Source organism: Mustela lutreola, chromosome 6 (genome assembly GCF_030435805.1).
Source record: "Mustela lutreola isolate mMusLut2 chromosome 6, mMusLut2.pri, whole genome shotgun sequence".
Classification (NCBI taxonomy): domain Eukaryota; kingdom Metazoa; phylum Chordata; class Mammalia; order Carnivora; family Mustelidae; genus Mustela; species Mustela lutreola.
In genome coordinates, this window is record NC_081295.1 from 139,337,565 (window position 1) to 139,362,230 (window position 24,666).

The 24,666-nt window shown below is 45.2% G+C and overlaps 1 protein-coding gene and 1 pseudogene across 1 annotated transcript in view; one reads left to right on the forward strand and one right to left on the reverse strand.

The window, feature by feature from the left end:
- The window catches only part of RIOK1 (RIO kinase 1), a 28,108-nt gene extending 27,360 nt beyond the window's left edge, over positions 1–748 (forward strand). The window contains exon 17 of the mRNA XM_059179209.1: positions 64–748. Within this exon, the coding sequence (XP_059035192.1) occupies positions 64–174 (111 nt within the window). The 3' untranslated portion in view covers positions 175–748. The remainder of the gene's footprint in view (positions 1–63) is intronic.
- A 509-nt stretch (positions 749–1,257) lies between these two features.
- Positions 1,258–24,666, reverse strand: part of LOC131834717 (small ribosomal subunit protein uS5-like) — a 59,548-nt pseudogene continuing 36,139 nt past the window's right edge.

The following is a 24,666-nucleotide window of genomic DNA, read 5'->3' on the forward strand; positions in this document are numbered from 1 at the left end:
AATGAATACTCTTGAGTGAAATCTGCAGGTTCCTTTCTTTTTTTATTTTGTTTTGTTTTACAGGAAAGAAAAAAGATGGTCAAGGAAGCCCAGAGAGAGAAAAGAAAAAACAAAATTCCAAAGCATGTGAAAAAAAGAAAGGAGAAGACAGCCAAGATGAAAAAGGGCAAATAGAACGAGAACTCGAGACATAGAATAATCTTCCATCAGTCGCTTTTCCCGCCCGCGCGATGAGCTGCGTCTGGAAGGGGTTCTCACGGCGGTGTCGTGAAGACGGGGTCACGTGTTCTCATGTAATCACGTAACAAGCTCTAAGCTCTCCTCTCTAGAGCCTCTCACTGCCTCTGGGTGGTACTGACAGAGGATTTATTTAAACTACTATTTTAATGAAGAGCTTTTTATAATTTTATTTTTATATGTATTTTTTTCTCCTGCAATATGTTTTTGGAAGCCTCATGAATGTTTGAATGTGACCAGCATCCGTAGTCTAAACGTAAACGTCAAAGCACTCTGGACAGACTTGGGCAGATCGTTTTCACTTTGCTCGTACCTACCAGGGACCCATCTGAAATCCCCTGATCCCAGGGCTACAGTTTCTGTAGAAGAGAGTTTCACCTGTAAGAGGATTCAGTTGGCTCTTGATGTCATCATCCGCTGGGACTCTGTGCCGTTGCTCGTTTGGGATGCCCTTACTCATCGCCTTTATTACTCTCTTGAGTGAAGACATCGCAGTCTATGAGCTATTTCACATCGGCTCTTTGGCCTGTTTGCTCATTCATCGAATATTTGAGTGTTTTAGGAGCTAGGGATACAGCAGGAAACAAAACTGAAAAATTACCACCTTCAGGTACTTTACATTTTGAAAGCAAGACATTCAACAGATAAGTAAAAAAAACCAATATCAGTAGGGGGTAAATTCTGTGGTGAGAAATAATGCTGAACAGAGCGAATGCTGGGGAGGTGGGAGTTTGCAGTTGAAAAACAGGCCGCACCGAGCAGCTACATTCGAGCAAATACTTGGAGAATGTGAGTCATGTGCGTGTCAGGAGAGAGGATTGTTCCAGGCAAAGCAAACAGCAAGTGTGAAGCCCCCGAGGCAGAAGTGTGCCTGAAATGTTCCAGAAACAAGAGGTTCCCGTAACTGAGAAAGAGATCAGGTGGTGCGAGGCTCTTAGAGGGTTTCAAGCAGAGGAATGATATGCTCTGACTTGTGTTTTGGAAGGCTCTTGCTCTCTCTGGCCTTGGTGGGGGCCTGAGTCAGAAGCGAGGGTGGGAGACGGGTCGGTTACTATAGTAACGCACGTGCGAGCTGGCGATGGCTCCGTTCTCAGGGTAGCAGCGGACATGACAGTGGCGTGATTCTAGGTTTAACAGAGTGGAGCGAACTGGATGCGCTAAGGGAATATGGGAGGCGTATGACTGAGGGACGGTGTCAGGGTTTATGACCCAAGCGACTGCGAGACTACCGCAGTTGTCACTTCCGGTGCTGGGAAGCTATGTGGCTGGGGCAGGATTGGCAGTAAGCTTCCATTGCAGCAGAGCACGGAAGTCCAAAGAAATGATCAACTTTTAATTTTTCTTACCGTATATTTTCTATTGGAAATGCCTACTTTAGCCCTTGCATCAGAAACAATTGCTACAAATAAATTGAGTTTCCCTGAAACTGAAGCTTGCACCTGGTGGTTTTATGGTTGGTGGGCTACTAGGGGAGGGCGGGGCACGATCAGCTGAGCAGATTTTAGGTCGTCTCCTCCCCTCCTGACTTTAAAAAAGTTCAAAATCCAAAATGTAAATTTGGGGCTACAACAGTAGCCCCTCTGAAATAGCCTACAGTTAGCCAGAGAGAAACTGACTTAGCAATCCTCTATGTGTTCTGGGTTTTATCTTCAGGATCTTCCCTTTCTCGCACGTGTTTGATCTTACTCTCGGACATGGTGTGTTTGGGGGGTCTTGGGGGGTCAAGCTCCTCAGTGCTCTCTTTTTCTGAATCTAATACAGTTACAGAATTTGGAATCCATGTCTCCTGGGCAGAAGTAGTGTTAGCAAGATAACAGGAACAATACATTCTCATTGGCATTGCTGCGGGGAGGAAGTGGCTTGTAAGACCCCAAAATTTGGGACTGTTGGGGGATTCTAATTTGAGGAACATTCTTCTGGTAACTGTCTTGCTGATAGTCCATCTCCTTGTTTGGATTCAGGGCCGCAGGCTGTACTGACCAGTAACCACTGCTGATATTCCTGGCAAACTTGTTTGAAACCGTGTTTCTCCATTCCTGTCTTTCTCACCTGAAGGCTTGGAAGAAGGAGCCTCTTCTTAAGCAAACTTAGAGGGCTACTTGCTGACTTTGACTGCAGTTGAATTTTGAGTGCTTGACAGGTTTGAAGTGCCCATGGATTCATTATTTTCATTATTGGTACAGTTACCTTTCATCTGGGGAGGTGGGGTTTGGGTCTTGACTCAAAGGCTAGGGCATAACTTTGTAGCTTGTCAATGTGTCTGATTTCCTGTCCTATTTTGTTGATATTTAATCCTTCCACATAATGTGTTTCTGGGGCCATTTCTTTAAAGCACAAAATCACAGCTCTCACCTGTGCCACTCCAGTTGTCCTTCTTCCTTTGCTAAAGCAGTTTGGGCACAGAACTTCTACCGCCCCAGCATCTGAGCGTGGCCTTGCAGCGAAGAGACATGGACTGTGGCAGCTTTTTGCCTCAGTCTGACCAAATGGGAACCCAGGGTTCTGGGCTGCTGTCAGGTTTCCTTCTGCTTTATCTCTGCTCAATGGAGATGGACTCAAGAGGTTGGAAAACTCTATGGTTTGGTACTAAGTTGTTTGAGACCATCTCTTCTTCTCATGAATGTTCTATTGAATTCAGTGCAAGAAGCTTGCTGTTTCTTGGTAGCAGGCCCATCCTGTTTTGTGGCTATGATTTCATTAATCTTTTGGCTCAGAAAATGAAGAGTTGAAAAAAAATTCTTCTAAAAGCTGGTAAAAGTTCAGTTTCAGGATAACTCCAATGTCATGACTCCAGATGAGGACATTAAAATCCTTTCATTTTCAAAAGTTTGACAGGTTCTCTAACTTTTCATTGTTTGTACATAGTAAGTAGAGACTATGCCCATTCAGAACTCTGCCTTGATTTCTGGGGGTTACTTTTTGATGATGAAAGAGTTGCATGGATCAGCAGCTTCTCCAAGTTTAGTTTCCTAGGAAGATGTTTGGTGACCACATCAGATGGACACAGTTTTCAGCCGTGGGCGATCAGGAAGCAGGAGCTCTTTATGTTTTATCTCCAATCAGATTGAGTTATCACATTCCCTACATTTTGCTTGCAGTTTTTAACTTCCATAGCCTTTGAGTTTATGTTGCCTTGGATAAAAAGGCTTTTATAAATGTCCCAGGGAGGGACGCCGGGGTAGCTCAGTTGGTTAAGCATCTGCCTTTGGCTCAGATCTTAATCCCAGGTTCCTGAGATGGAATCCCACATTGGGCTCCCTTGCTCAGCAGGGAGCCTGCTTCTCCCTCTGCCTGCCACTCCCTCTGCTTGTGCACTCCCTCTCTCTCTCTTCTCTTTCTGACAGATAAATAAATAACATTTAAAAAAAAATTGTCCCAGGGGAAATTGTAGTTCAGGCTATCAAATCATTTAAGCTAGTTTCCAAAGGAGAAGATGCCTTTCTTGCATCTGTGACCTCCAGAGATCTCAGTCCCCGTTGACAGTGGTGTGGAAACCTCTGGACTTGAATGTGGGGAACCAAAACTTGAATTGATGGAATTCTTGACTGGTTTTGGCTTTCCTTTCCTTCATTTTCTGCATCACTCCACATCCTGCTTTGAGTGCTGGCAGGCCGTGATTATGAATGAGCAGGTGGCTTTCCTATGGGTAGTCTAATCACACAGCCTTGTCCTTGTCCTCGGGGTCCCCCCCCCCCAGAATAGTAAGGGGGTCATTTAATGTGCAAGCAGAGCTATCTCTAGCTCTCTAGAGAGGTTTTCATGTCTCATTAGTGCTACTTAGTAATTTTGTTCAAAGGCTGACCAACTTCATCTACTTTGGGTGAAATTTCAGCCTTTACAAATCCTGTATGTGAATGTCATGGGGTTCTAGATTTGTCGTTGAAAAAGATCCTTGAGGCCAAAGAATTGTTGGAATCAGGATGCTGGAGTGCAGAAGCTGGAAAGAGAGGAGGTGAGAGATACTGAAGGTCATGCTCGTGGAGGGTTGCCCTTGGCGTAGTATCTGTCGGTGCCCGCAGGAAGGGAGCAGACAAGAGCACTGAAGACTGGAAGGTCAAGGACCTGAGGCCAGGGCTTGGCAGGACCATCTGTGTTAGGACAGGCCTCGCTTTAGAGCATCAGTAAGGGCCCTACTTGAATCCTCAGAGCAAGAAGGGAAGTGGGCCAGGAGGGGGTGGCATTGATGCTTGCCCCTGGGAGGTGAGTGGTATCCGATGACCTCAGATTCAGGGTGGCAGGGCAAGCAGTGCCCTCGGGAGAGCCGGAGTATAAATGGGACAAGGAAGAAGAGACCCGCAGAGAAGATGCCGAAGACATGGGGCTCTTTGCTGGTGTCTGACCAGGAGTTCCAAAAGGCCCTGTGGGAGTATTTCAGGACTTAGAAAGGTGTGAAGGGGCCTCTGAGCTCAGGTGCAGGCCCCTTGGTGGTGTTGGTGGCTTCAGATTCGCAGAACCTGCTCCATTAAGTAGGCACATGCCGTGACTGTGGTGGGGACAGTAGCTGTGCCCACCTCACAGAGTTGGTGTGAGGGACGCTGAGGAGAGCTGCAGGCAACTTGTGGAGGCCAGGACCTGGAAAAGGAGCAGCCAGGCACGTGGGGGCTTCTGTTGCCATGTAGGGAGAAGCACACATGACCACGTGAACTCCCTTGCCTCCTGCAGAAGCCACCGAACCCAAATCCAGGGAGCTTCCTGATGTCATCAGTAGTGACAGGAAATGCACCGCTCACCGGGACGGGATAACTGATGCTGGGAGCAATCGGTCCACCAAACCCAAGTCAGAAGGTCTGTCTCGGAAAAGGAAGAGCTAGTGCAAAACGTGAAGGCAGTCGAAGAGACCTGCATCCCAGTGCTGGGGACTTCGTTTGGATCCCGATTAGACCAAACCAGTTGTAAAAAGATGGATTTTTTTGGACGCCCGGGTGGCTCAGTTGGTAAGCACCTGCCTTTGGCTCAGGTCATGATCTCGGGGTCCTGGGATCGAGCCCCTCATCAGGCTAGCTGCTCAGTGGGAAGTCTGCTTCTCCCTCTCCCTGCCTCTTTCTATTCTCTCTCTCTCTCTGACAAATAAAATCTTTTTAAAAAATGGACTTGTTTTGTTCATTAGACAAAAAATTTTAAATGGAGTAGGTATTAGATGATAGGACGGAATTGTAATTTTATTAGATATGATAGTAGTAGTAGTGTTCCATTTAAAAAATTGTGCCTCCTATAGACTGAAGTCTTTATGCATCCAACAAATATGTCTGGGATTGCTCGAAAATACTCCATCTTTTTTTTCATTTTTTAGTTAACATATAATGTATTTGCCCAAGGGGTACAGGTCTGTGAATCATCAGGCTTACACACTTCACGGCACTCGCCATAGCCAATACCCTCCCCAATGTCCATAACCCAACCACCTCCCTACCCCTCCCCCCAGCAACCCTCAGTTTGTTTTGTGAGACTAAGAGTCTCTTATGGTTTGTCTCCCTCCCGATCCCGTCTTGTTTCAGAAAACACTTTCATCTTTATCCCTATTCTTAGAGTAGACAAGACAAGATCAGCAGGACATTAATAATTGCTAAAGCTGAGTAATCAGTGTATAGGGAGTCATTGTATTCTATTTTGATGTATTAAAGTTTCCATAAGAAAAGGTTTCTTTTTTATAGGAGTTAAAGTATGTCACACACAAGGTTTTTCACGTAATAGTAGTGTCTATATATGAATCGTAATGCCTTCCTGGTGCTTCCCTTGCTTGGTGTCACTTGAGATGACCTTTTGGCTCTGAAATCCAGATGCTACTCGTAGGATGCAGTTTGGGAACTTGTATATTGAACAAAGACTAATGGAAGTTTTAGCTTTGTCAAGCCTGATCCTTGTTTTAAAATATGATTCCATCTTCAGAGGGCCTGTCCTGATCACTCGATTTAGAATTGCAGTCTGCCCCCTTCCCAGCGGCCCTTACACACCTGTACTACCTTTTCTCCACATTATTTTTCTAGGGCTCCTCTAACAAACTTACGTACTGAATTTACAGATATATGTATCGTGTGTCTTCGCTCACCTCCCAAACTCCAACTAGAATGTAAGCTTCATGAGGGCAAAGATTTTTACCTTTGTTCAATTTTGTATCCTAGCACCTAGCATGCTCTCTGGAACAGAGTAAATGCTCAATAAATATGTAAGTGATTAGTAGGTTGTGTTTCTTAAAAAAAAAAAAAAAAAAGAGGGTATTACATCAATATGCACCCCGCATGTTTGTAACAGTGAAAAGCAGGAGTTGATGTGGACTGATTTGTACCACTCTAGCCCTACACTGACCAGTGGTGTCCATTTTAAGGTGGTTGACCTAAGCTTTGTCTGTGGGCCCCCATGGCACTCAAGCCGATGGAGATGATGGGTTTTAAACTAGATCATTATTTTGATTTTGAAGGTGTGAGACCGTCTGACCATTATCCAAAATGCTCAGCCAAAATTCGACTGACTAATGAAATATTCAATTCTAAATCACCGCAATAAATGACAGTGGAAGTCTTTGAAACTAAGGCTTAGAATTATACAGTTCTCCATCTTTTCCCAAATAAAGACCGAGAGTTTTTAAGATAAATTTATCTTATTAAAGATTTTTATTTATTCATTTTTGTGTGAGAGAGAAAGAACATGAGCATGAATGGTGGACAGAGGGAGAAGCAGGCCCCCTGCTGAGCAGGAACACCACGGAGGGACTCGATCCCAGGATCCCGGGATCATGACCTGAGCGAAGGCAGACGCTTAACTGACTGAACCACCCAGGGGCCCGATAAATTTATCTTAAAAGGTGGTTGTGAGTGTAAACAAGACCTCTGCTTGCTTGACAGGCTGACAACTACCCCAGGGAAGCACCGTCCTGATCCTTTTCTTCAATAGGGCATAAAATAGTTTTCCAGCTGCAAGACACTGGTGTGATTGTTATTTTTTGGTCCTGCCCAACCTAGTTCATCATAAAATGATACCAGTACTGGCAGGAGTCTCCTACTTGGGAGCTTGTCTCCTGTTGCCCCACCACGTGAACATTGTCAAGGCTTGCTTGAGGGGAACCCTCTCTTGGCTGGGGAAAGGGTGAGTCACTTTCCTTTGGAAGGAAATTTTTAATCTGTAGACTGAGAGACCACATAGTCATAAGACTTTTTATTTACAATTCCATTATATATAAAAGTGTAGCAGATCAATGATTTAGAAAAGAACTTTCAAAGCCAAGGGACCAAGCTAGAATGGCATCTCTTAAAAGAGTTTGTTTATTAAAGGTACAGTCAGTGGGTTTAAGGGGCCAGTGACCCCACAAGGCAGGTTTGCTTTTTATATGAAGCATGATGTCAAGGCCCCATTTTCTTACTGTGTGCCATGCGAATTTCCGGATAGAGTTCTGTTCCTTGTCCCTGCAATAACGTTTGCACCTCTAGAGGGAGCTGTGCTCTTGCGTTCTAATTATTAACCCGTCCTGTAAGCTGCATGAAAGGCCTTTAGGCTGCTGATTGCCAGGACTTTCAGACTGCCCAGGGTGCACAGGACCAGGACCGGTCAAGATCATCTCTTTATGTACCCCTTCAAGAAGGATTAAATGAACCCATCTTGTTGACAGCAGGTGCATGTTTGGCGGCTGAGTTTTGAGTCCGTTCTCTTAAAGAACTGAGGAGTTAGCATTTTTTCCAGAAGTGGTAGCTCCTTTAATGAGGAGTTGCTTTTCTTTAAACAGCACACAGGCTTGGAGAAAAGAGTAACAATCACACAAACACAGACTCCTGAAGAGCCTTAGACTGGGAGTCTGGCATGCTGTGAACTTGCTAGGGACTCACTTTCTCTTTCTGGGCCTCAGCTTTCCCATCTATGAAGGGAAGGTATCGGACTGATGAGGACTCCGGAGTCCTAGAGCTGCGTCTGCAGTCACCACTGGTCACGGGAGACTGTTGAGCCCTTGCATGTGGCTGGGCGGGCTTGTAAATACAAAATACACGCTGAATCTTGAAGACTCAGTATGGAAAAAGAAGAATGTAAGTGACATTCTAGAGGAATGTAAAGTGAATGTAAAGTAACTTTTTAATATTGATTACACGTTGAAATGCTAATCTTTTGCATGCAGTAGCCACCCCCCACCCCCAGCCCATACCTGTGGTTCCAGTTACCTGTGGTCAACCGCAGCCCAGAAGCAGGTGGTCCTCCTTCCCACGCATGCTAGGAAGGTCAGTAGTGGCTTAGCACTGGGTCACCATGCCTGAGTCACTCACCTCCCTCCCTCTCCTCACATGACATTTTATCATCAAACATTATTATTAACATCAAACATTATCCCAATAAGAAGGGTGATATAGTACAATAAGATATTAGAGGGAGAGAAACCACATTCAAATAACTTCTGTTACAGCATTATTATTGTTAATCCCTTACTGTGTCTAATTCATAATTTATAAATTAACCTATTATATGCACACATGCCTAGGAAAAGAGGATACGTACAGGGTTTGGTACTATCCGTGGTTTCAGGTATCCACTGGGGGTCTTGGAATGTCTTCCCTGTGGATACAGGCCAGGGGGACTGCAGTATATTGGGTCAAAGAAAATAGATTAAAATTAAATTCACCTATATTTTGTGGGGTAGAAAATTTTAAATTGTATACATGAATATGTGGTGTGTAGGACAGAGCAGCCTACAAAGGAAGGAATGAGCAAGGGACTCCCCCCAAATCTGTCAAAATCAATCTTCTAGAAGATATTTTTAAAATTCCATATTCAGGAATATTTATTATTTCTGAAGAAAAAATTGCCATTCCACTTGGTTTAAATACAGATAATATATATAATGCATGGGGGGAAAATGGGACTTCTCAATAAATGAATATAAGGGGGCATTAAATACTTGTTTTTTCCCCACAGTATTTTGTTAGCTTTTTAGTGTGCTCCCAACACTTTCCTCCGGCAGGTACTCCCTGGGACAGAAGAACATGACCCCACGCTGCTTTCCACACCGCCACCAGACACGACATTTTCAAATCTCGTTTTATCTTAAAAAAAAAAAAAATCCATGTGAATTTTATATTCTATTTCATACTAAATTCCTGCTAAAAACTTTCTTAAAAGTTTAAAATGACAATCAATTAACATGAATGCTCCAGGAAGTTGTGACCTGAGTTTAACTTGAGATTCCCCTGTGGACCATCATAATTGTATTTGAAAGTCCGTTGCTAGTGAGAACAGTGTGGCAGGATCTTTGTTTGAAAATTGTAGGATAATAGTATCCATTATATTGAAGTAAGGGTTAAATGAGATAAAATGCAGATAGGTCCTTTAGCACACAATAAATGTTTAATAAGAAAAAGTAAGTATTGGTTATTTTTCTCTTGTGGTTCCTAAAAGGTGCCCATTCCATATAAAATGAAGGAGTAGAGGCTATAGGATTTCTCTTGGGAATTGTAAGCCATACTGGGAGAGCATACATGAAGTTATAGCACTGTATCCAGACTCCTCATGTGTAGGAAACCTGCTTCCCTCTTTGTTTTGTTCATGTTTTACAGGTGTCGGTAGACGGCCACGTGGTGTAACTGAGAAAGTCCCAGATTTGAATTAAGAAACTGAATTCTAGGGGCGCCTGGGTGGCTCAGTGGGTTAAAACCTCTGCCTTCGGCTCAGGTCATGATCCCAAGGTCCTGGGATCGAGCCCCGCATCCGGCTCTCTGTTCAGCAGGGAACCTGCTTCCTCCTCTCTCTCTGCCTGCCTCTCTGCCTACTTGTGATCTCTGTCTGTCAAATAAATAAATAAAATCTTAAAAAGAAAAGAAACTGAATTCTAGGCTGGGACATAATATTCCTCCTTATTTTATTTAGACTTTATACCCCATCTATGAAGAATTTCAAAATGGTTTCAGTAAGGAGCATATGCAGTCCTAGCAATAAAAAGGGCAAAGCCATTTGGAGGAAGGGAGAGGTCGTTACAGCAAAAACCTATGAGCAGATAGATACTTGTTGCCCGGCTGAATTTCCAGAGCTTTTGGGCAAAAGGATCAGTGAGCTTGGGGAAGTCATTTGCTGTAAGCTCTTGTCTTGCTCAGCTCCAGAATGGGGAGGACCAGTGGACCAGGTGATTGCTAAGGCTTTCGCATTTCTAAGCACAGCACTTGCAAAGTTAGACAAATCCTGATGGGTTCAAGTGCCACCTCCAGTGTTCATCAGAGGATGAACAAACCGAACTTTCTGAACTTGTTCCTTCACCTGAAAGGAAGATGGTATGAAAATCAAATGTGGTGTCGGGGAAAAGTCCAATGCTTGACTCTTAGGAAGGGATCGCTGCTGGTTTCCCAGAGGAATTCTAGGAAGTTCGAATGCAAGTTGACTGACAGTGCCACAGTTTTGCTCTGGTGCCATTTTCCAAAATAAATATTTAATTTTACACACAGGATAAGTTGGAACTTCAAAGTCAAGATCTCCAGAGCCAGTGGTCATGGCAGCCGTGGCACAGCCCTTGAAGGAAGGGGGATCTCGGAGGAAATGACCTATACCGCCAACACTGCTTCTGAGATAGTGTTTTTAAGAGCAGGTGAGGGATTTTATTTCAATTCAAGACCAATTCTCACCCAACTGTAAAAGGCTAATTTCTGTTGAGCAGATTTTAATGAGGTGGAGGGCATTGGGGTGTGGTGGGAAGTGGGAAATGTGCAGAGCAGGGAGGGTGGGGAAGTCCAAGAGCCAAACTTACTGACTTCACAGTTTTACTTGGGGTCGGCCCTGCCCTCCCTTAAAACAGTGGGAGGAGTCAGTTAACTTTGGGGACCTGCTCATCCTGTTAGGAAACCGCTCCCAATTTGGAGCATGGGATGGCAGCCTGCGCTCCTGGGTAAGGTGGAGCTGCTTCAGGAAGCCCACGCCCAGCAGCTGGCTGGGAGAAGCTGGCCTTCCCAGCCAGGTGCCCGAGCGCGTGCTCACCCCAGAGGGTTGGCTGTGTGGCGGAGGCGGGGAAATCAGCTGCGCAGAGGGCGTCCCTCCACCTCGGCACCCCCACACCCCGGTCTGGCCCTCTTCTCCCCTCCACCCCCCCCCCCCCCCCGCCAGTCCTTCTGGGCATGCGGGCCAGGCTGTAACGGGGATTCTCCAGTAGAGCTGTGGGTTGGGTTCTTTGCTTGGTTTTCGTTTTTGCTTTTTGGCTGTTTGGTTTCGGTCATGGCTGTTCTATAGCTTAGTGGGAGGTAGAAAGCCAGTAGCTCTCCCTTTGGCTGGATAGCCCGGTTCTGGTTAGGGTTCCACCTTCCATCCTGCTTCTCCAATTCCAGAGTGAGTACGCATGGTGGGTGCTGCTTAAATTTAGCCTGCGCCTGCCAGGGAAGAAAGCGTCTCCACGGAAAAGGCAGTGAGCCGACCTGGGCGTCGGTTGGATTCACTCTCCCAGAGCTCTCTGAGATACTTTATACCTTGGGGAGTGGGTCTGAGTCCCCAGGGTGGGCCAGAGTGGGCTTAAATGTTCCTGCCTCTGAAGTCCAGGGTTGGGCCACAAAGAGCAGATTCTCAGGGGACAGCTCTCCAGAGGGAAGCCCCTTCTCAAGGTGTCCCAGAGATGGACATCCAGATCTCTGACTAGACGCACTTGCTGCCAACAAGGCAGTCTGGAGGAAGAGGGGGAAAAAATCCAACAACCTTAACAATGGGAAAACATTTTGGTAACAAAGAAAGGGCAAGTCTCTACAAGAAGGCAAGTGCAGAAAAGGAATGGTTGTATTTGGGGTTTGGGATTTCAGCTCCATGTATCTTCAAGCCCGAGGAGGCCCCGCCCAGCCTCCGCGGGCACTGTCTGGTCCAGCCGCGTCCGCCGGAGCCCTGGGCTCCTCACCGTGGCTGCTGCGCCAGCATCAGCAGCCCGGCAAGCGCAGGAGTCTGTTTTCCAGAACCAGGTGTTTTGAGGGGGGTGGGAATCAGAGCAGATGTCTCCGGGGCGCTTGGGCTGCTGCAACTGAAGGCTGGGCGCTGCCGGGGCGCATGCTGTGGTCATGTGGAGGCGGCGCGTGCACGACTGTGCACCACGGGGACCCACGTGTCCCCAGACAAGACAGCAGAGAAGGCCCGCGGTGTTTGTGAATGGGTGGGGCTGGATGCGTCGGGACTCCTTGGCATTTAGGAACATGCCCAGCCAGTGCTCCCGGACGCCCGCAGGAGTCGAAAGTGCACAAAGCTTGGCAGCCTGTGGTGGTCTGGCCCCCCAGCTCCCTCTTGGTATTCGTGCTCCTCACTATCACGTCACCTCCCTGAAGCAGGCCAGGAAGGTCCAGAGATCTAGGCCCTTGAGAGAGCCTTGAAGCACCTCCTGGCCATGGCTGTTGTCCCCAGCTCAGGGGAGGCGGGTCACAGGGTCTATGCCCCAGCTGTGGAAAGGGGGTCCACTTTCCAGTGGCCTGTTGGAGGCTTCTTGAAGGGATTTGAGATGCTCTCTGTCACTCACAATTCCAGGAAGGCCAGCGGAAAGTGGAAAGTTGTAGATGTGATTGCCAGCACTCCGCTCTAGTTCTGAGGGCAACAGCTGTTGTGGCCTGACTATCCCCCTATCCCCAGCCCCGCCCCAAGGATGGCCAGGCTGCCCGGTGGCTGGTTCCCTCGCTCCCTGACAAGCCTCTTAGGCCCCCTGAGTCTGTTCTGGGTTCTGTGGTGGTGGTTTTTTTGAAGTAGAAGATGTGGACAGCAGAAAGATATGCCATCCAGAGCCTTCCTGGGGCTCTGGTTTATGTATCGTTCATGTCGCATTCTTAGAGTGGCTTTGGCCACGTGAAGTGTGCTCTGAGGTCACAAGGGACGTTGGAGAGCTTGGAGTCCATTTTTACCACAAACATTTACTTGCATACTTTAGATTTATTTTTCCAACACCAATTCCCCCACCAAAAAACAAGCAAACAAATAAAAACAAATCCCCCTAGAAACAAATAGAAAGTTAATGAAAATCAACAGTAGCTGTATTACTCATTTGCTCATTGTGTGTGTGTGTGTGTGTGCGCGCGCACGCACGTGTGTGTGTTTCTGAACTGAATAGCATTCTAAGCCTGCAGATGATATGCTACTGGGGGATAGACCAGGGTTATACCTCTGCTCCTGCCCTTAATATTACTGTTTCCTTATGGAATAAGACACACGTGCTGAGAAGGAGCCCTAATGCATTATCTCCCATGTGTGTTTAGAGGCAGGCCCATTCTGGATGCTTCCCTTGGCCATCCAAAGTCTTCATCCAGGACCTGGTTCTTCATGGTATTCTCATCCTGCTATCAGCAGTGTATTGCATGTTCACTACAATACCCAGAGGTAGAAAGGACTTTTTCCCCATCATTCTTTTATCAGCTAAGAATACCTTCACCAGAGGTCTTGCAGATTTCCATGTGAATTGCATTTCACTGCCAGTCACTGGCTCAGGAGATGGCTAGGACTAATGGTGGTTCTCTCCTTGGGATTAGGGCTGGGTCACTTTTCCGAATCCCATGGCCACCCCCTCCCCACCCAGAGGAAGATGTGTTACTCGATGCACTTGGGGTTCTTTCAAGGGGAAAGAGGAAATGGCGCTGGGTCGGCAGTCAACAGGGTGTGCCTAGTGAGGTTACATGAAGTAAGAGGGACTCAGGTTACAGAAGGCCTTCTCTGAGTGCAGAAACATGGTCTTAATCAGCAAAGCCATCAGAGTCATGTTGGCGACCAGTCAGTGAGCACTGACTAGGTGTGCCGCTCAAAGACGTCAAGTGCATTACCATGCCGAATTCACCAGGAGGTTACACACCCCGCACCAGTCACACAGGCAAACGGTGAGAGTGATAGAGCAGGCCAGTTAATGGAAGTGACATTTGGGTTCAGCGTTGCACGGAAACTTTAGGTAGGGAGAGAGGTTGATGGCACAGGTACCAGTTAGAGAGCTCTGGGAAGAATGTGCAGATATGCTGAGGGTAGGCACCGCTGTGAAATGAAATCGTGAGCACCTGTTAAATGTGATGCACTCCACCAGGCAGCGTATGTTGTTTAATTACTTCATTCTCACAAGGATCCCATGGGATAACTTTTCATTGTGGTGAAAAAACCCCTGACATGAAATTTATCATCTTATCTATCTTTGAGTGCTATTCAGTAGTGTTAAGTATATTTACGTTGTTGTGCAACAGATCTCCAGAATGTTTTCATCTTGTAAAACTGAAACTCTATACTCACTAAACACTAATGCCCCTTTTCCCTTTCCCCAGCCCTAGGCAACCACCTTTTAACCTTTTGTTTCTGTGCTCTTGAGTACTTTAGATATTTCATAGGAGTAGAATAATACGGTGTTTGTCCTTTCGCTTCTGGCTTGTTTTGTTTAGCATAGTGTCCTCAAGTTCTATTATATGCCAGGATTTCCTTTAAAATGCCTGCATAAGGGGCGCCTGGGTGGCTCAGTCAGTTAAGTGTCTGACTCTTGATTTCGGCTCAGGTCATGATCTCAGGGTCGCGAGATCGATCCCTGCATCAGGCTCTGTGCTCAGCAGGGAATGTGCTTGAGATTCTCTCCCTCTGCACTGCCCCCCTCACTTGCATCATGTGAGTGTGCACTCTCTCAAATAAAAATAAATGAATCTCTAAATAAATAAATAGAATGTCAGCATAAGTTCCATTGTGTATGCATACCACATATTCTTTATCCATTCTTCTGTGGATGGGTGCTGGAATTGCTTCTGCCTCTTGATTATTGCAAAGAGTGCTGTTGTCAACATGGAGGGCGGGACATATCTCCTTGAAATCTTGTGTTCAGTTCTTAAAGATATATATCCAGAAGAAGTGGGACTTCTGGATCATACAGCAATTACAGTCTTAATTTTTTGAGGACCCTCCATACGGTCTTCTGTAATGGCTGTACTATTTTACTTTCCCACCAGCCGTACACGAAGGATGCCAGCTTCGCCAACATTTGTTAGTCTATTCTTTTGATAGTATCCATCCTAATGTGTCTGAGGTATGATCTCTCTGTGGTTTCAGTTTGCACTTCTCTCATCATTAGTCATGTTGAATATCTTTTCATATGTGTGCTAGCCATCTGTGTGTCCTCTTTGGAGAAGACATGCTTCTTTGTTCAAATCTTTGGCCTATTTTAAAATCACATTGTTTATATTTTCATGGTTGTGTTACATTCCTTATATATTGTGGCTATTAACTCCTTATCAGAGATATTTGCAAATGTTTTCTACCATTCTGTTGGCTTTCTTTTCACTTCCTGATTGTTTCTTAGTGTAAGATTTTTTAATCCTCATTACTGCAATTGAATAGATTGATGATTGAATAAATACTTCATGTGGCTCTCTCCTCAAGTACGCAGTGTGATACTTCAGAGACTTTGTCTCGCCTTTAAATCCCTAGTGTCTAACAAATGCCTGACCATGAATGAGAGAATATACAGAGTCTCACAGGTTACATGACTTTCTCAAAGTTGCACCACTACCAAGAGGCAGCATCGGAATAGGAAGTCAGGTTTTTGGATCCGACATAGATTTCCTTTTGCTATACCAATGATTGTTAGTTCACTTTCAGATATCTTCCTAATCCCAAAACTTGAATCCATTCTTTGATTTCATGAGCAAATGATGTACAATTCCCAATATTTTCTATTGTTTAGTATGGTAAAGGCCACTCACTATAACCTGCTAAGGGAGTTAGCAAATGTCACTAAAACATGTTATTCATAAACCAACATTAATGCATCACTTGAGAGTCCTGCAGACTCAACATCCGTATTTCTCTGAAGAAGTCTGGCTGCCACTTGGGGCTTGGAGAAGTTGCCATTTTTCTTCTGCACATACATGAATAGATAGCCAGACCGGGAGCTTTGGAAACTGTTTGGCATTATCTAGAAGAGTCAAAGTTGCCATACTGATGACTCACCAATTCCAGTGTTATGTACAGCCTTGGACTTGTGCTGCCTGATGTGGTTACCTTTAGGCTCTGGGTGACTATTTAAATTTAAATTAAGTAAAATTAAATAAATAAAAATTAAGCTCTTTGGTTGCATTGGCCATATGTCAAATACCCCATAGCCACATGTGGCTGGTGGCCACTGAGTTGGCCAACACAGATATAGAAATTTCCATCATTGCAGAAAGTTTGACCAGATAGCACTGCCCTAGAGAAACTTGTGCACGTGTGTCCCTGGAGCCGTATACAGGAATGTTCCTGGCCCTGTTGCTCGAACTAACCCCAGACTAGAAGTAGCTCACTATCTACCAGCAGTAGAATGGGGAAAGCAGCTCATTCCCAAAATATTGGGAATTGTATAATGAAATATGATGCAAATGAAAATGAATAAAGAGAGGTGTATACAGCACACAAAAAGATTAAGTAAAAGAAATAAGACATGGAGATACACACAGATGGATCCTCAGACAGTACAGTCATATGAAGTTTAAAATGATGCAGTACACTATGGTAAAATAAAGGAAAGCAAGTGGTGAGTGCTGTGAAGTGTGTAAACCTGGCAATTCCCAGACCTGTACCCCTAAAGCTAATAATACATTATATGTTAATTAAAAAAACAAAAAACTTTTTAAAAAGGAAAGCAAGATCATTATCCTAAATATTGGTGCAATGTTAGGATAGTGGTTCTTTCCTATCTGGTCTTCACAGAGAGCTATGCCAGTGGTTTGGTGAAGGAAATGTTTCTATTCTCTTGGACTACTGAGAGGAAGAGAGTAAGGCAGTGAGTATTTCAGTTAGTTAATCAATCCTGTAAGAATCGTTTAAGAAAGTGCTATAGAGGGCTGCCCGGGTGGCTCAGTAGGTTAAGCGTCTGACTCTTCATTTCGGCTCAGGTCATGAACTCAGGATCCTCAGATCAAGCCCCGAGTTGGACTCCATGCTCAGCATGGAGTCTGATTGTCCCTCTCACTCTGCTCCTTCCTCCTTTCTCTCTCTCTCTCAAATGAATAAATAAATAAAAACAAACTTAAAAAAAAAAAAAAGAAAGTGCTGTAAACTAAATGTTTGAGTCTCTCGAAGTCATATGTTGAAACCTAACCCCCAGTTGATGGTATTCCAAGGTGGGGGCTTTACGAGGTGATCAGGTCACAGAGCCCTCATGAATGGGGTTAGTGCCTTCACAAAAGAGAGCTTCCTGGTCCCTTCCACCATGTGAGGACACAGTGAGAACACAGTGTGACCATGTTCTGTGACCAAGAAGCAGGTCCTCAGTAGACACTGAATCTTTCGGTACCTCGATCTTGGAGTTCCTAGACTCCAGAACTGTGAGAAATACATTTCTTTTGCCTATAAGCCACACGCTGTCTATGGTATTCTGTTATAGCAGCCTGCACAGACTAAGACAGGTAGCTATTAGGGTTGGGAACTATTTGACTTATTCTTTTAAAGCGAGGGTCATATAATTTACCATTTCCTCCTGGATGGGATGACTTTAAAAGTTTACAGGTATCATAACCATTTTATATTCCATAAAAAATAAAATCCCGTTTATGCCTACACTAAAAGTTTTGCCTCAATTCCTACTGCTAGTCACTTGGGGCAGGATGAGGGGGAAGGGTAGGAAGTGAGTGTAAGGTTCCAACAGAGTTTTTGATGGATGAGCAATGCTAATGGATGGATGCTAATGGATGACCGTCAGTGCTTGAAACCATTGGGCACTGTCGTCAGCTCTGCACATATTTATGGGGGCATCAGTGTGCTGCTCTGCCCTCTGGAGGGGTTCCTGTCCCGGGCCAGGAGCCACCTGGAGACATGGCTCTGGGGCATCAGGCTTGGTGAGGGGAGCAAGCCTTGGTGGTGGGGTGCTCCCAAATTTGCAGACAACCCAGTTCAGCCCAGCAGGATTTGAGGATGGAGGATTTTGTTGTTCTGTTAGTGTTCAGTTTCTAGATATAATCACTTCCATGCTTTTGTCAAATGGCCTTATCTGTGACTCTTACTTAGACCAAAATGTTGGTCAGTGTGTGACTTGGTCCTTTCAGGAAGAAATAGCTGTGGGTTGCCTTTAGGAACACACTTGGCTCACATGGCTAAGAAACCTTTAAGTCACACTTGGCTCACATGGCTAAGAAACCTTTAAGTCAGTGCAATCGAGCAGGGGATTCTACTTCACCGCATCCCCTTTGAGTTCTCGCAGCTGCTTTGGTTTGGCGGAGTCACGATTAAACCTCTCCAGTACACAGCAGAAACCAGGCAGGCCCTGCGGGCTGGCTCAGAGGGCAGCCACCTTACCCTCATCTTCACTCCCACCTCTCAGCCAGGAAGAAACGCATTTCCAAGACCCCGGTGTGTTTGGACTAAGCGTAACCTCTGTCTCTCCCCTCTGTCTTCCACGTGGTCTCCAGTCTCTTCCAAAGGGCAAACTCCCCAAGAATCAAACAGTATTTTTGGTAGTTTTCCCCATGCTGTGGCCATCACTTCTTCAAACATTTCCCTAAGAATGAACCACTTCCATAGGCACGTAGGGAACATGGATCTTATTGCCAAATTATGAAACTTCCCTGAAAACGCAAGAACGCTAGGTTCTTGGGTTCCCACACGGAATGCTGGTGTTTAGAGACTAAAGTAGCCTTCTGAATTTGTGGAGGGGGCTTTAAGTCTTAAAAAATGAGGAAGTTGGGGCACCTGGGTGGCTCATTCGGTTAAGCGTCTACCTTCACCTCAGGTCATGATCCTGGGGTCATGGAATTGAGTTCCTCATCAGGCTCCTTGCTCAGTGGGGAGTCTGCTTTTCCTTCTCCCTTTGCTCCCCTTCCCCACTCCTCTCTCTCTCTCTCTCTGTTTCTCTCTCAAAGACATAAAATTTTTAAAATATAAAAAAAGAAATAAATTAAAAAGTTATCAGGTCTGGATATGCAGAAGCAGATGAACCCCAGAACTGTCACTGTGTTCTTAGAGTTCTGGAGGTAGCCTTGGGTTTAGGGGAGAAGGAAGGAGATCATCCTACAGAGTTTCTCAAACTTGCTCTGTGAGTAACTGGTCTGAGAAATAGTCCCAGGTGCCAGGTGTGTGTTTGTGGGATGTGGGGGTGGGGAGCCGCATGGGGAAGGAAGGAGAGAGGTCATTCAGAGGGAGAGTGAGCTCCGAGTATGGAAAGGACAGGGAGTAACAATATGGCTGGGTGGGGGAGATTTGACCACATCTCTGAACTAAGAGGAACGGATGCAGGGTGTGAGGCGGGAAGACCAATCCAAAACCCAGTTTAACATGTGAGTCTTGAGAATAACTTGATCCGAAGGTAAGAAAGAAAAGCTTTAGTTCCATCTGCCTTGTGGCATGGCTGGTAAACCATGCTTGCTGTGAGGTTCTTCAGAGAAAGCTTGGTCAAAGACCCAATATCCCAAATCCTGGCTGGGAGACTCATAGCTCAAAGAGTCTGGCCCTTCTAACTCTTTGATTTGGAAAGTCGATTTTTACCTCAACTGGGACAAGAGATTTGGGGAGAGTTTTCTTTCAAGGTTGAAAACTCCTAAAGACTATCCTATTTTATGTATATACTGAAATATGGAAAATTGGCCTTTTCAAAAATTGGACTTTACAAAGCCTTTTAGTTCTGTAAAATCATTAGTAGAAAGTATGCCTCCTTAAGCATGAATTGCATTTTCTACAGATAGTTTATGTAATTTTTACCATTCTTTCAAAAATGTGAATTTCTTACAATTGAATAATTCCAGGGGTGCCTGGGTGGCTCAGTCAGTTAAGTGCCTGACTCTTGACTTCAGCTTAGGTCATGATCTTGGGGTCGTGAGACACAGCCCCATAGTTAGTCTGTTGGTTGGTTGGTTGAGTTCCTCACTCAGCAGAGAATCTGTTTCTCTCAGTCTCTCCGCGCCCCTCCCCCTCTGTGAAAGAAAGAAAGAAATCTTTTAAAAAAAGAAAAGAATGAATAATTCAACCTGGTTAAGGTGAGGAGTTTGACTCACTTTGGTGTTAGCCAGAGGATTCTTTCTTTACTTAAAAAAAGTCTAAACTTTATTTTAATCAGTTGCTTTAGTTTAAACATATTTTCCTCTAATAAACCTGTTGTACCTTTTGTCAAGTGTATGTAGTATTTATTTTAAAAAGTTAGGTAAATCATCATGTTACACAGAAAACAGTCGTAGCTCACTTGCCCTATGCTTTCCCCCTCCCCTATTATTCCTCCCTTGGTATTTGTTTGTGTTTTTTAAGTCGGTTCTTGGGTATTTGCCCCCATTTCTCCAGTTAACAAGCTTGTATTTCTATTGCTTTATTTTCAGATCCAGGCATTCGTTATTGTCCTTCTTCTATAAGAGATGAGAATTAGGTCTTGTTGCTCCCTCAGCCCACACACTTACACTTCCTTTCTTCTCCCCATCTCCAGTAAAGTTCTCGTTCATATGAGTTCTGATATGTGTGCTAGGGGGGCTATCTGCTGTTCAGAGCAGAGCCTGAACCATATTTCTTTCCCTTCCAGCTATTAGTTCTTCCCTCAGCTAATGCACAGGAGCAAAATTGGCCACCCCCTAATGTGTCTCTTTGGCATGTGGATCATTTTCGGCTTATTATTTTTAAGAAACAGAAGGCTCTGGAAGAACCTTTGGCCTTTCTCCTAACTGCGTGGAAGTATTTAGTCAGAGGACCTGCTCCAGGAAGGGAAGTGTCAACACTGACGACTACAATGTAAGATAAAGTAGGTGTAGGAGACAGGAAGGAGCTTAGCAAAGTCTGTTTGTTAAAATTCCTCCCCACTTCCCAATGTTTCTGAGTGGCGGCAGCAAACATGTGTTTACCAAACATTTATTCTTTTTCATCTTCCTGTGAATTGTCTTCCCTGTCTTTGAAGTTCCAGACCCCTCCCCCCTTCTCCTTGTTCAGGATGATCTATACCTCATTTTGCCTGACAGTCTTTGGAACCTTCTCTGTTTATATGGATTCTCTTTGCATGTGTAATTACATTTGGCCTCATGCCAATTTAACTCTTAGACCAGCCAAAAGAATCTTAAAGGGTGTAGGAAATTTTTCCTCCCCAATATTAACAGCTATCTTTAAAAAAAATTTTTTTTTTTGCTTACTTGTCTCCTTGGCTATGACTAATTCCATCCCAAATTCTCTACAATTGTCTAGGTCCCTTCCCCCAAATATTTCTTTTCATCAAATATCCTGTCAATTTCATCTTCACGAAAGTTCTTTGGCCTGGTTGCCCCTGTGCAGGTGCACACCTGTCATCCTGGGGTCTCTTCGTTGTCTCCTGGGGTTCCCCTCACTTCTTTCCTACCTTGGAACTCTAGTTCCATCTTATTTTTCATCTCTCTGCCTTTTTTGTTCTGGGAGGTTTCCAATCTTAAATTGAGTTTTCATTTTTAAAACATCCTGATTTCTAATAGCTTTTGAAAAATTCTCTCACCACAGCTTTTCATATGATCTTGTTCTTTCATGAATATACTTTTTTCCCCCCATATCTCTGCAATATAGTTTACAAAAAGATGCTGTCTTGACAAATGATATCTTGATCTCCCCTTAGGACAGTCCAGCATCCTGCTTGGTGGTAAGAACCTGGCTCCCAGCATCTGGAAGCCTTGCACCTTTAATTGTTTCATTATCAGTGTGTAAATATTCACACCATCTTCCCCCTTCGGTAGAGTGTCCTCACCCCTAACTGTGGCTGGTGTCCCCCAGTCCAGAGAACTTTTTTTTGCCTTCCCCTGAATTCCCACATTTTGCTGTGGTGATGGTGGTAGGGAGGGGGAGAGTTGGAGAGCGGGAAAGGGGAATCCATGGATTTAACCACTTCCTAAACAGCTTTCACCTAGTTGTCCCTCAGATGGAAGTTATACCTCCTTCACCCCTAATTTCTGAGATACCTGGTGCTGCCATTTCTGGAGTGTTTTAGGATTCTTGAGGTGTAAATCAGGTTGTGCTCAGCATTTCCCATTTGTTCAGTGTTCAGCTTTTCAGGTCAGCTAAGTCACTTGCCAGTGGTCCATTTCCAGCTTCCAAAGTTCTAGTTTGTCTCCCCTCTCTGTCTCCTTGTTCCTGTGCAGGTTTTGTTTGCTTTGTTTTTAATGTTTCAGGAGGGAACAAAATAAGATGTGTGTGTGTGTGTGTGTGTGTGTGTGTGTGCCCACGCGCTTATCACAATCTTTACCCAGAACTACCTTGCAAATTCTAACAGAGTTGTTTAGTTAGAGAGATACAAACACTGCAGAAATGGCCTAGAAATCTTTTATTTCATTGGTGTGAGCCCCTGAGGAAAGGAAATAAAAAATATTATATTTGAATGAGTGCCTAATTCTTTCATCTTCATGATCTCTCAAGAATCTTTTCAAGCAGGCCAAGGAAGGCAAAGGAGAGGTAGCACCGAGAAGTCAGTCAACAGCTTTTTCTGGTCACTCTCTTTTTAATTGAGAAAGCTTTAAAGATCATACATATCTTCACCTATGATGGTAGGGGGAAAAAAAAAAAAGAATCACAAGAAGACAGGAAAACTGGCAAGAAGCAGTTAGAGAGATGGAAGGAAAACGAAGGGCATCATCTCCTTCAAACTCATATCGATTAGACTTGCCAGCACAGGGAAGTTTGCAGTAACTGCAGAAATTGTCCACAACTCTTCATATTTTTCTATCTCTATAAAATTCTCCATGTGGAAAGGAAGGGTCTCCTCCTATTCATCTCCATGGAGTCATGCCTTTAATACATGTTTATTGAGAACCAGTGATGTGCCAACCCTGTACTGGGAGCCGAGGGACGTAAAGCTAGTTAAGACTTTCATCAGGGAGTTAGTCTGCAGTGTAACTGGAAAGAGAAACATCTTTTTAAAACTCAATATGGGCGGGCGGCATGCCTGGGTGGCTCAGCGGGTTAAGCATCGCCTTCAGCTCAGGTCATGATCTCAGGGTCCTGGGATAGAGCCCCGCATCCCACTCCCTGCTCAGCGGGGAGTCTGCTCCTCCCCGTTCCTCCGCCTGAGCCGTCCTCCCAGCTTGTGCTCCCACTTTCTCAAATAAACAAAATCTTTAAAAATCCTTTAAAAATGCAATCTAGGTACAATATGACAAGTGACACAGTAGGGGTTTTCTTGACTACAAGGTCCAGAGGAGGCCCAGGTTCGGATGAAACTGATTTTGTCCTGGGCATAAGGAAGACTTCAGGTGGGGAGGGTGTTTGGAGAGCAGAACAGCAGGGCAGAGCCTGGGGGCACCCGCTGGGGAAATGAAATTGTTAAAGATGCCTGAAGAGTAGGGGCACCTGGGTGGCTCAGTGGGTTAAAGCTTCTGCCTTCGGCTCAGGTCATGATCTCAGGGTCCTGGGATCAAGCCCCACATCGGGCTCTCTGCTCAGCAGGGGAGCCTGCTTCCTCCTCTCTCTCTGCCTGCCTCTCTGACTACATGTGACCTCTCTCTCTCTGTCAAGTGGATAAAGAATATCTTAAAAAAAAAAAAAAAAAGATGTCTGAAGAGTAGATGACAGCTGGAGCCAAATCTTTTGAAGGAATTTGAAGTTGATTCTTTGGGCAAGTGATTTTCAGTATCAGCTCCCTGGCAGGGCTCACTGCCTAGGAGTCCCTGGAGATCCTGACTCAGCTTTTCTCAGGTCCTCTCAAGCTCTATCTTTTCAAAAGCTCTCAGGTTTAGAAACAACTGCTTTGGGGTGCCTGGGTGGCTCAGTTGGTTAGGCGACTGCCCTCGGCTCAGGTCGCGATCCTGGAGTCCCGGGATAGAATCCCATACCAGCTCCATGGGGAGTCTGCTTCTCCCTCTGACCTTCTTCCCTCTCATGCTCTCTCTCACTCTCTCTCTCAAATAAAAATAAATTTGAAAAAAAAAAAAAAAGAAAGAAAGAAACAACTGCTTTAGGCAGTACAATTCCCATGGAAGGAATTGAGGTTGGGTGAGAACATATTGGGACTGGCATTTTAGAAATATCCCTTTGGCCAAAATGTGGAAGTTGGACTGCGGGAGAGATTGCAGATGGAGAAGCCAGTCTGGAGGCTAGTGAGACGGAGAGGAGCACCTGTCCTAGGGCCGTGGCGGTCTGAATGGGAGGGATTAGACTTGGCAGCCTGTGCAGGCTGTGTGGCTCAGAGAAAGGAGAGGAGTGTGTGGGTTTCTGGCTCCCACAGGAGCAAGGTAGACAGTGACCCAACCCATCTTGATGAAATGGAATCAGGTTTGGGGGAAGAGAACCAGATACTCTGGGGGCCCAATGAGCTGGTGCTTTCAGGGGACAAGTGTGCAAACAGATGTTGCCATGTGGGTGGGTATTTGACCCCAGAAATAACTGAGTTGCTCAGAGTGTGAGGGAAACCAGTAACCAAAGAGTTAACAGGGCAGATGAGCAAAGCTGCAACTTTCCCATTTCTGCCTCTTCCCAGAATGCTCTCTGCCTGTAAGAATCCTATTCTTGCTTGAGGCTCCCAATAACCAAGAGTTCATTTAGTGGTTTTGTGGGAAGTCAGGGTTTCATCAAGAAGCCAGCTGGAACCAGTTGGGACCACTCCCCTCCTCTTAG